The 12,098-nt window shown below is 38.3% G+C and overlaps 1 protein-coding gene across 1 annotated transcript in view; it reads left to right on the forward strand.

Moving 5' to 3' along the window:
* LOC107156095 (protein pitchfork-like) overlaps nucleotides 1-5,450 on the forward strand; it is a 7,215-nt gene extending 1,765 nt beyond the window's left edge. Inside the window, exons 4-6 of the mRNA XM_048814596.1 lie at nucleotides 460-587; nucleotides 2,634-2,751; nucleotides 3,762-5,450. Coding sequence (XP_048670553.1) covers nucleotides 460-587; nucleotides 2,634-2,751; nucleotides 3,762-3,830 — 315 coding nt within the window. The 3' untranslated portion in view covers nucleotides 3,831-5,450. The remainder of the gene's footprint in view (nucleotides 1-459; nucleotides 588-2,633; nucleotides 2,752-3,761) is intronic.
* The last annotated feature ends 6,648 nt before the right edge of the window (nucleotides 5,451-12,098 follow it).

Below are 12,098 nucleotides of genomic sequence, written 5' to 3' on the forward strand. Positions count from 1 at the left end.
TCTCTCTCTCTCTCTCTCTCTCTCTCTCTCTCTCTCTCTCTCTCTCTCTCTCTCAGTGGGTGAGGATGGAATCCAGGGACTCACTAGGCAAGTACACCACCACTGAGCTACATCCTTGGACCAAGGATCCTAATCTATGATTGGATGTTTACTTCCATGGAAACTCAAGGGACACTGGCTCTCAAAATTTCTCAGTGGGACCATGGGCATAGTGACTGCAAAAGTTGTCTTGGTTCTCTGCTCATCCTAGGTTTATTACTATAACCTATATATCCAGCATGACAGACTCACATCTATAGCTTGGTTTTCTATCCACATAAGCCTATTTGTATATCTTGAAATGGCTGAACCATAGCTGATTTATAAATAGGAAAAGAACAGTTGAGGCTTTTTGAAATGGAAGCATTTGTATGTAGGTATGTCTCCTTTTAACACATTGAATTTTTTTCTTGGTAATAGGAATTGACACTGCACCCAGGTAGGTACCAGAGAGTAGAGAATTGGAAGGAAAAAACAAAGCAAAGTTTTGTTCCATTTAATGCCTTGATGCCTCGATTTCAGAGCTATTCAAAAGACAATTTCCCTGGGTATGTCTCCTCTTTTCTCTAGTATAGTTCATCAATAAGCAATAGGAAAAGAAGTCCATAAATCAGTGATTATAACGAAACCATCCCACTAAATATAAAACCGCCCAACTTTAAAGATTTAACCTCTTAACTCCTAGGTCTCTGGCCTTGTGTAATTGCAAAATCACAGTTATTCATTAGTCAATATTTACTAATATACCAAAGAGTGGGTTCGTTTGTTTGTTTATTTTTGTTTGTTTTGTTTTCCCAGTACTGGAGCCCCATTTACTTTTTTATTTGAGACAGAATTTCACTAAGTCACCTAGGCTGTCCTCAGACCCACAGTCCTCCTGCCTCAGCCTCCTGAGTCCCTGATAGGACAGATCTGTGCCATGACACCTGGCTACTTTGTTGGTTGTACTTTGTAGGTTGCAGAGTTCTTGCAGTAAACCCACCTCACGAGGCTCTGAGCTTGGACTCTAGAGTTCAAATAGATGAGAAGTAAATACACAAGGAAATACCAATAGTAGTAAAGATGGTGACCATGTAATTTATCTGTCCAACTGTGACACTTCTGAGAGTGAAAGGGAAGCAACCATGAATTGGGGCTGTTGTGGACAAACCAGGAAGTAGAGTGACCGGGAAAGGTGTTATGAGGAAACTTTAAACAGGACCATGATGTGAAGGCAGTGGGTGGTTAAGAAAGGATGCTCTGAGCACATCCACTTGATCTGATTTTTGAGTGACAAGATTGAGCCAGCCCTGGGAAGATCTGGAGACAGAGCACTCCAGGCAGAAGAGGTCGGAAGTGCAAAGGCTGTAAATTGGGAAGAACTTGGTGTGAGGGAAAGAAGAAGAAGGCTCCTATGGCTAGAGGGCAGTGAGCAAGAAGGAAGAGAGGAGAGGGAGGAGCAGGTAGAGTAGAGAGGACTTTGGGGGTCAAGGGGCTTATTCTTAATGTGTTAGGAAACGACTGTGAATGTATGAAATTGCACAGCAAAGGGTCAGGGTCTTTCTTTTACTGATGAGAAGTCCAAAGATCATACAGTGAAAGTAACTTTTTCAAGTTTGTGTTAAGAAAGTTGAAGTGTTGAATCTTGACCCCCATGTCCACTACAGTAGAATTAACACCCGAAGATAATTTTTTTTTAAATTTTGTATTTGTTCTTTTCAGTTATACATAACTGTAGAATATATTTTGACATATCATAGATACATGGAGCATAACTTCCCATTATTGTGGTTGTACATGATATGGAGTTACAAAAGTTCATTCTTCTTGATGGCTGAGACATATTACATATGTATATATACCAGATTTTCTTTATCCATTCATCCGGTGAAGGGCATCTAGGTTGGCTGCATAGCTTAGCTATTGTGAAGTGAGCTGCTATAAACATTGATGTGGCCATGTCACTATATTATGCTGATTTTAAGTCTTTGAGGTTTATGCCATGAGTGGGATAACTGGGTCGAATGGTGTTCCATTCCAAGTTTTCTGAGAAATCTCCATACTGCTTTCCAACTTTCAGTGCCACCAGCAATGTATGAGTGTACCTTTCCCCCCACATCCTCGCCAATATTTATTATTACTTGTATTCTTGATAATTGCCATTCTGACTAGAGCGAGAAGAAATCTCAGTGTAGTTTTCAAAAGACAAAGTTTGAGGAACCAAGGCAATTCTAAAATAATCCATGGCCAAGAAATTTAATTGGTTCTGCTTTGATATCGCTAGATTGCAGATAGATTGTTTCAGCATTTTAACCACCAGCTTCAAATCAAAGAACTAATTTACCATTATCATGGATCTCTTCTATCAACACCTCTTTTGAGATCTTCTGGTGTCCCGGCTCAGAACACTGAATTGTAGAAATATTACCTTAGCTAATAAGAAATACATTAACAAGCAAAAGAACCCACGCTTGCCCAGCATTAAAAAGTTAATCAGTCCATGCCTTCTCCCAAGAGGTTAAACCTACTTCAGTGATGGCCATGCTACCTACTAGTGGAGTTCGTCCTATGCCACTGACTCATTAGACATGATGTATGTATTTTTTTATTTCTAGCCCTGGTGCATACAACCCAGAGAAGAAACCACTTCCAAAAGTTACTTGGCCAATAAAATTTGGATCTCCAGACTGGGCTCAGGTTCCAAGTCTACAGAAAAGAACTCTAAAAGCTGAGGTAATAAGATTGGATTTCTGTAGATCGCTCTGTCCAATATGTTCATATATATCAAGGGTTAGTAACCAGAAGCTTGTAAATGAAGTTCATGGTCCCCTGAAATTATATGCACAATTTTGTGTGCATAGAAATATGAGGATCCTTTTGAGAGAGTTACATAGTTTCATTAGATTTTTAACAGTGTATAGGACTGATTTAAAGTCATGTTATCTTATTTGTTCCTCAAGTCATCTTTTGGAGTAGGTTAAATATCCCTTTAAGACAATGGATGATACTGGCACCCAGGAAGATTGATTCATACAGGTCCTACAACTGGAATCCAGATCTTTTGACTCCTAATGCAGTGCTCTTTCTGACATAAAGTTGAGTGTTAAATGATTGGAGGGTTATAGAGCACTCTGGTTAAGAGCACAGACTTTGGGGATAATACTGCCTGAGTTCAAATACCAGCTCCTGTGTAGACTTGCTATGTGATCTTAGGCAAGTCCTTGAACTTTTCTAAGCATCTGTTTTTCCTACCTTTAAAATGAAATAACAACAGAGTTATCTGATATGGTTGTAAAGATTAATAATGGAGAGAATGTATAAAAGCATTTAACACAGTAATGATAACAAAGGCTTCCGTCCATGCTAGCTATCATACTTCTTGAAATATACTTCTTTCCTAGTGGAATTTAGGATTAATTCCACAAATATTTACTAAATGCCTAACATATTAATACAATTGTGCTAAGACATATAGGTAACATTCAAGAATTAGACATATAATCTGTGTCTTCAAGAAGCCAAGCAACTTTTTTTTTATCATAGTGAGATGATAAATGTAGATGTGCACAAATGTTGAGAAAATGACTAAGGCTGGATTACTAGAAACTGGGGTTTACCTGGGCCGCACAGCTAGAATGTATGCTTCTATTTTGCATGCAAGGTCCTGGGTTCAATTCCCAGTGCCACACACACACACACAGGAAGGCAGAGGATTCTCATTAGAACATTGTCTTTCATTGCAGCTGTCCACAGACAAAGAATTTAGAAAGCATCGGAACCGAGTTGCTTACTTAAGCCTGTTTTACGATTGAGAAGTGATCACTTCCTTCACATGCTTCTCCTGATCACAGACTCTTCAGAATAGAGGACAGACCTGCTCTTGGTCTACATCACCATGGCCCTCATGTCTTTCAGCCCCGGATCCAGAACGTGTTAAGGGGCTCACAACTGAGATTTGTGAGCATAATAACTGGTTCCAAGTGTTCTGTCTCCTGCTGCTGGTTTATGATCTGGGGGTTCCTGGTGGGTGTTCAGGTGGATGGTCTCATTTGAGTGAAATACTCTTGGGCCCTTGCCCTTTACTCACAACTCCCAGGGACCAGCCTTATATGTTCTACAACTAGCTCTGGTAATATATAGCTGTTGGCCTACATGTATTAAGATTTTGGATGGGATGTGGGCTTGCTAGACATGGAGGATGCTTAAAAGTGGGTTAAAACATTCCTGATTTAAGAGCTCTTTCAAACTTTAGTATGGAGTTGGAAGGCCCTGAGTTGGTTGCCTTTCCCAGACTAACATAAAACACAGAGAACCAAAAATTCCCCCCTCCGACTACATCATCTATTTAATCTGCTAGTCAACATATATATTGAGGTCATGACTCCATGTCAGTCAGTGTTAGGCACTAGAACATATTGGGATTCAACTTACACTAAGTTGATTATACAGTGAAAGTAACTTTTCAAGTTTGTGTTGAGAAAGTTGAAGTGTTGAAACTTGACGCCCCTAGTTCCTTGAGGCTGGCCAGAAGTCTGAGACCTCCCCAGGTTGACTGCCCTTCAGTCTGAATGACCTCTGGAACCTTATAGCTAGCCCAAGGATATAAAGATCACAAAGCAGCAGCCATGTATAAAGTACTTACCCAGACACTCTGGTCTGGTAGATAGCCTTCTTAATTTTCAACATTAACTCTCAAGAATGTAATTTTTTCATGATTGGCCTTAAGTGTGGCCTATTTTATCTTTTATTTTTCTGCAGTGTACAGTGCTGGGGATTGAACCTATGGGCACTTTACCAGTGAGCTACATCCCCTGCCCTTTTTGTTTTTATTTTGAGACAAGTTCTCACAAAGTTGCTGAGGCTGGCCTTGAACTTGCAATCTTCCTGCCTCAGCCCTCCCAAGTCACTGGGATTACAGATGTGTGCCACCATACACCCAGATTTCTAGCTTATTTTTTAATGTGTAGGTCCTTTTGTACCCACTTAGACCTCTTAGTAATTATCCCCCAAACTCTGAAAGGGTCTGGATTTCAAAGAGTGAGAAGCTGATAGTGGCCACCGAAAAGTTCCAGCCCACTACAACCCTGAGAGCCACCCCAGAGCAACAGCAAGGGTTAGCTGGAGAAAAGGATAGACAAAAACCTCCTGGATGAATGACCTTGGATAAGACTAATTCCAGAAGTGTGGGAGACCAACCTTACAGGTGACTGAGTCACACTCCCTGGCTGGGTGCTGAGGCACTCAGTTGCAGAAATGTGGCAGATCTTTCCCCACCCTTCTTGGGTCCCAGGATTGGTGTCTCATGTATGGGTGTGTCTTGCTACAGCCCCATGGGTGGAGCTATGCTCACCTGTTCCTTTGTAATATAACCCCTTGCCCTGTTTAGGATAGAATCTTCCATGGAAGTGCCTTATGTGTGTCCCCTTCTCTTATTGTGCCATTGGGTGTGGCCTACCCAGGTGTCAGTCAACCTGCTGACAGTGGACATCATGAAGATAGACTCAGCCCCCTGAAACCTGACCCCTTGCCTCATTTAAATAACTTCTCCTCAATAGCTATTCCCCTTCTCGGACTATACCCAAAAGACCTAAAAAGAGCATACTATAGGGACATAGTCTCATCAATGTTTATAGCAGCACAATTCACAATAGCTAGACTGTGGAACCAACCTAGATGCTCTTCAATAGATGAATGTATAAGAAAAATGTGGCATTTATACCCTAAAAAGTAACAAGATCATGGCATTTGCAGGGAAATGGATGGCATTAGAGCAGATTACACTAAGTGAAGTTAGCCACTCCCTAAAAAACAAATGCTGAATGTCTTCTCTGATATAAGGGGGGTGACTCAAAATGGGATAGGGAGGAAGAGCATGAGAAGAAGATTACCACTAAATAAGGAAGTGAGGTGGGAGGGAAAAGGAGGGAGAAGGGGAATTGCACAGAAGATGGAAGGAGACCCTCATCGTTATACAGAATACATGTATGATGTTGTGAGGAGGGAAAAAAAAAGAAGTGTGTCACATTACATTGGGTAGAGAGAGGGGAGGGGAGGGGCAGGGGGGGTAGGAAGGGCAACAGAATAAAATAGACATTATTATGGCTGTATGTATATAGGTGACTGTATGATCAATGTGATTCTGCAACCTGTACAATCAGAAAAATGAGAAATTATACCCCATTTGATTCAAATGTATGAATTGTCAAGATCATTGTATTGTCATGTGTAGCTAATAAATAAATAAATAAATAAAAGGGGTCAGTGCGTGCTCTCGCTCTCTCTCTTCCTGCGGACCCTTAAGGTCAGAGGAGCTGTCACAGCGACCCCAAAGAAAAAGGTATTTGTGTCTCTTGTGTGGTTATTTAAAGCAGCCCAATTAGCCCAGTTTAACTGGAGTGACCCCTGAGCCTTTTAGTCACAAGAACAGAAACCTGGCAATTGGTGTCCAAGGTGGGCAGAAAGGTCTGTGTCTAAGCTGCCAGGACAAAAGCGACAAATGCTGGCTCTTAAGGGGACTCCAATTTAAATATTAAAAATTTAATGAAGTTGAAAGTTCTCTCCAGAAGTTAAGCATGCTTAGGATTGCAGAGTATTGTGGGCTGAATTGTAGAAAGTAAGTGAATTAGACAAAAGGAAAATTTTAATATTGGGGTATAATTCTAGAGACTCTAAATTCAGATGATTAATGGGCTGTGTTGTTGAGTTGAGTCCTCTCCATGGAAAGAGTGCTTTTGTGGATTTTTTAAAATTGTTTTTATAAATCTTTATAAAATATTTTTGGGGGGCTGGGATTGTGGCTCAGCGGTAATGCTCGCCTAGCACGAGCAGGACCCAAGTTCAATCCTCAGCACCACATAAAAATAAAGGCATTGTGTTATGTCCATCTACACCTAAAAAATAAATATTAAAAAAAATGCTTTTTAAAAAAAAAAAGATTTTTTAGCCCTTATGTTCTAGAAGTTTGCACTAGGAGAATGAGAAAAAGGGAGAGAAAATGTTGTGATGTTTACCTGGAAAGAAATAAATTTCAGTCTTCTATTGTTTTTGTCAATACTCAGAAAGTTTGTACTGACTTCTTTGCTACATGATTGTTCTATGAATCAGAATGGCTGTGACTCAGTCGCTGGGGATGAGACTTGAGCTTGCTGCTTGCTATGGGGTCCTAGCCCCAGCGGCCAGCAGTGCTCTTAACCCTTAAATGACTTGACCTTAATGCTGAACACAGACTAGCTTAAAATCTGATGGTAACACTGGCATCTGCCGCTAAAAAATTTTGGAGCACCCATGAGCCACAAAAAAAAGTGCAGGATGCGGGAGTACACGCTCTGCAACTGCAGGTCGCAGAGACAAAGCAAGCTGCTACCCTAGTAGGATCTTGGCCAGGTGGGGAAAAATGCAGACAAAATCAAATGAAATACAATCGGCTAGGAAAACTCAGAAAACTTTTGACCCAACAATGGGCAGCAGACTCCATGTTGTTTGCGTCACCATGGTAACCATGTGGTACCTGGCCAGAGGAGCGGGCTTCCTGGTCCCACCTCCCGCACTTTCGCAGGCTTCCGATTGGTTCTTCCACAGTCACTCAGACAGGACTTCTAGTCCCGCCTTCCAGCCACTAACCTGTACTTCCTGATTCAGATTGCTATGGGAGCTGCTGGAGCCTGTATTTTTAAGAATGCCTACTTGTAAATGCTAACAAAAGATATCTTTTTCAGACAAAATTTAATTCCACAGGTTTCTATGTTGCAGCCCTAAATTTAAGTTAGTTCTGAGTTAAATAACCTGACTTTTCTTATAGTTGTGTTACTAAATAATGTTCTAATAATAAGAGATATCAAACATGCTTCTTTATATTTAACTTTAATTTTGGAGGTTATGGGGATGCATTTGCTCGCCACAGGAACAAAGCCGGCAATGTTCCTGTGATGACCAAAAAATCCTTATTCTCATTCCTGACTATAAGAAATAAATACGTATACACAAAAATCTTATTTCAGTTACATCAAGTGACTTTACATAAAAGAGTGCACTCCTAGGTAAAAATAAATTGAAATGGATCCAAGTATTATAAGAACCACATAGTTACATAAAGTTAATACAATTATAAGTTATGTCCTTCTTCTTTTTTTTTTTAAGAGAGAGAGAGAGAATTTTTAATATTTAGTTTTCAGTGGACACAACATCTTTGTTTGTATGTGGTGCTGAGGATAGAACCTGGGCCGCATGCATGCCAGGTAAGCGCGCTACCGCTTGAGCCACATCCCCAGCCCATGTCCTTATTCTTAATATATATATTTTCTAGGTATTCAGATAACCTATATTTGTTAATCTATAAAATAATTAGCACATGTCTAATTGTTTAGTTAATATATATTTGTCTGATTGTTTTTCTTCAACAGAAAACCCATAATTTATGTTTTAATGTACATTTTTCGGATACTCTGCCTTTTCAGTTACAAATATTTGAGATAAATATATTTACTATAAATTTGCTTTTAAGTGAAAATACAATCTTCAAGTAGTTTCTAATTCTCAAAGTTATTGTTCAAACTCATAAGATAATAAAAAATTATAATTATGTCTACAAAATATCTAAGGATTTTAACTATATTTTCATTGATATTTGTTATCAAAGTACAATAATTTGTTTATAAATTCTAAGTTTTTCAGAAATTGTTCCAAAGTATAACCAGAAAAAAATTCTAAAAGAAAAAGATGCTTCAACAAATAGAAAACACACATTGGATGCTGAAAAGAAGAAAAAAATCATCCTTGGGTAAAACAAGGTCTTTATATTCTAGATTTTAATGATAAAAATATTTTCCTAAATAAAAAGATTTTTATATTATTATCTAAACAGATGATGTAAAAAGTTAGAACAATTAAAAAAGATATTTATATATACTGGACTGACTATAAAAATTTTAGCTGATTAATTCAAGGATATTTCAGGCTATTTTCCTAATTTAACTATACTGATGTGAGCTAAGATTTTGTCCATATTTTGACATGATAAGCACCTATTAAAATGTTAAGTTTATTTCCTTAAAGAACGATCTTTATTGCCTAATAATTCTTGCTGCTTAAGACAAAGATTAATTTTGGTAAATAAATTCACATTGTTGATTAAACATTAAGTATATTAAACTGCTAACTTAGATCCCAATTTTGACAATTGTCCTTTAAGATTAAATTTGATTGATTCTAGACACTAAGATACTGTTAATTTTTACATATTTGTTTACTAAATAATTATAAAAATTAAAAAAAATATTTTATTAGAAATGAGGTTCTCCAAATTAAAGTCATTTGTTAATTTTAAACAATAAAGGTTACAAACTTTAAAAGTTCATTGATATTATGTAAGTTCTCTGACTGGACCTATTATCTATGAAAATATGTTAAGATTTATAAAATGCTCCCTACACTAAAAGATAACCTTAATCATACTTTTTTAAATGCAATTAAGAGATACCTATTTAAAGGATAATATTCTAAAATATAGAGATATTTTGAGACCTTCTTTCAAAGAGATTGAGGGTTCTTTCTAAATTGTTAGGATGGATCTACTAGTCTATATTGGAAAATTATAATAATCAATAAAAAGTAAATCTATTCTTATCATTTAAATACTTGGACTATTATCTATAACTTAAACTAATGATACTATGACCGACGCCAAACCTTTACTCAATTTTATTAAATAAAGAAAAGGGCGAATACAGGGCCCCAGAGACGCACACTAGATTTTACAAATATTTTAAAGTTTTTTCTTAAATTGTAATATTGAGAGTCTTAATGTTACTGAACATGATTCAGTAAATTAAGTCAGATATCAAAGGAGAGTTTAAACCAGTCATCATGATAATGACTGAGAAACCTGGCCCAGGAAGGTCAATTTCCAGCTACAGAGTTTATAGCCATGCAGCTTCATGAGCTTGTCAGGTAAATAAAAATTATGAAAAGACTTCTATGGACCCATTTCCCAGGTCCACCTTTAATGTGTCTTGCTTTGTGGACTGGAAAGTCCACCCATGAAACTAGATTAATTGTCCTGACAGTAATGGTCAGTTATACCTATATATTGATTCTATGGTAAAAGGCTGTCTGTTGAAATAACGGATTCCTTCTGCATCCATATGGATGGCGGCTATGGATGTAAGTAACACCAAGAGCCAGTTCTCTATGAGGGATCAAGTCTTAGCACTGCTCTCCTCTTCATCTATCTGTGTCTCTTGGCTTTGTCACAATATTACTGTTTGTCTGTCTATGGCCTTTCTCCTTCCTTCCTGAATGCAGCCTCACCAGACCAGTGCTGTGAGCTGGGCCCTCCATGGAGAAGAAACCTGAGTTTGCTGATCTTAAGGTCTTTTGCTGGTGTGGAGGCCACAGGGGCATTATCTACCAAGGAGACAGAGAGCCCTCTCGGGGACAATGCCTTGCACACTCCACATCACCCTGTTTGGCCCCGGAGGATGGCTGATCAGTCAATAATGGGTAACATTCCTCAAGGGAGGGACAACGTAAGACAGGCACAGTTGCAGAGGGGCCATCAGGAGAAAACTTGGGGGCCAACAGAGGTGAGGCACAGAATCTCACCCCCCCCCCAACTGTGCAAAGGCCTAATTCTTCTCTTCTGAGAGAGGTCTCCTGCCCCATGACTGCTTTGCTCCCCACATCCAGCTCAGATCAGAACCCAAGTGAATGACAGTCCTAGTCAACAGAGACTGCCTGCTCACCACAGCAGGAAACAACTGCAGCTACAAAAATGGGCCATGTCTGGATGCTTTTCTCTTTCTTGTTTTTTTCTAATCTTTTTTTTCCTATGCTTTTCCCTTTTCCTTTCTTCTATCATCAGGGTTCACCTTTGACAATAAATTTAATAAAGGGAAGGAAATGTTAGAATAGCCTTCAGTTGCAACTAACAGCTACGAGCATTTAGAGTTTCCTCACAGTGTGATTACATTAGGCAGAAGATGATTGGCTTATGGATATTATCTTGCTTATGAATGATTGACGGGCACGCCCACTTGTGTGCATTCCAAAATGAAACTGAGCTACTGAACATTGACTTGAGGTTTGTCACCTCAGCTCCCGTGACTGAGGTAGCCAAAGTAGCCGAGCAACAAATTGACCACACCAGTGACAGAAACATATGCGAGACAGCAGATAAAAAAACCCAAGCCAGCCAATTATGCTGGACTTTAGTGACTAAGACTACATTTACCTATATGGACAATTGTTGCAAAGATTATTAAAATAGATTTTTCCAAGAGTATTTATATTTCTGACAGACCTAATTAACTCATTAAATGTGAGAGTTAAGAAAAAAATGATAAATACCCTGTAGCCTGTAAGAATACAACTTATTGCATCATTAGTTATTGCCAGCTAATATTTCAGAACTATAATATGCAAAAGTTAATATTCAGGCTTTAAAACAGGTGTATGTCAATTAACCAGACCTAGGCAAACTGCTGGTCTCATAATCCCTGAAGTGACTACTTTAAATATTATTCCTTGCTTATTCAATTGCAGCCTTTGTGGCTATGTCTTAAAACTTACAATGTATGGATTTTCTTAATGTTTGACTTAAATTACTTCCAAAATCCTTCATGGTCAGATAAGTTGTTGATGGAAGGATGAGAACTAAGTAATGATGTTCTAGAAGACAATGTAATAAAAATGTGAGTGACCCTTTGCTCTATGGTTTATAGAGAGACAAATAGATAATGTGAGTGAGCCCTTTGCTCTATGGTTTATGGAGAGGCCTAAATACCATGGCAATGAAAATGTCTGTTACTATAGCCAAACATAATGCATCCCAATAAAATTGGGAAAAGATTAAAAATCTTCTGATGAGTGTTTGGCAAAGAAATAATATTCCGGATTACTATGTTGATTGTGTTATGAAGATGATATGTTTTCTACTAATGGTGTGGTGAAGATGATATGTTTTCTACTAATTCTTTTTGTGTTTCAATAGCAGATCGTGATGACCTTGGACCAAGAGTCAAGTGACTGAAAGATAGAATTTCCCAGTTGTATTCTATATATATATATATATATATATATATATA

This window comes from Marmota marmota, unplaced genomic scaffold (genome assembly GCF_001458135.2).
Source record: "Marmota marmota marmota unplaced genomic scaffold, marMar, whole genome shotgun sequence".
In the NCBI taxonomy this organism is placed as follows: Eukaryota; Metazoa; Chordata; class Mammalia; order Rodentia; family Sciuridae; genus Marmota; species Marmota marmota.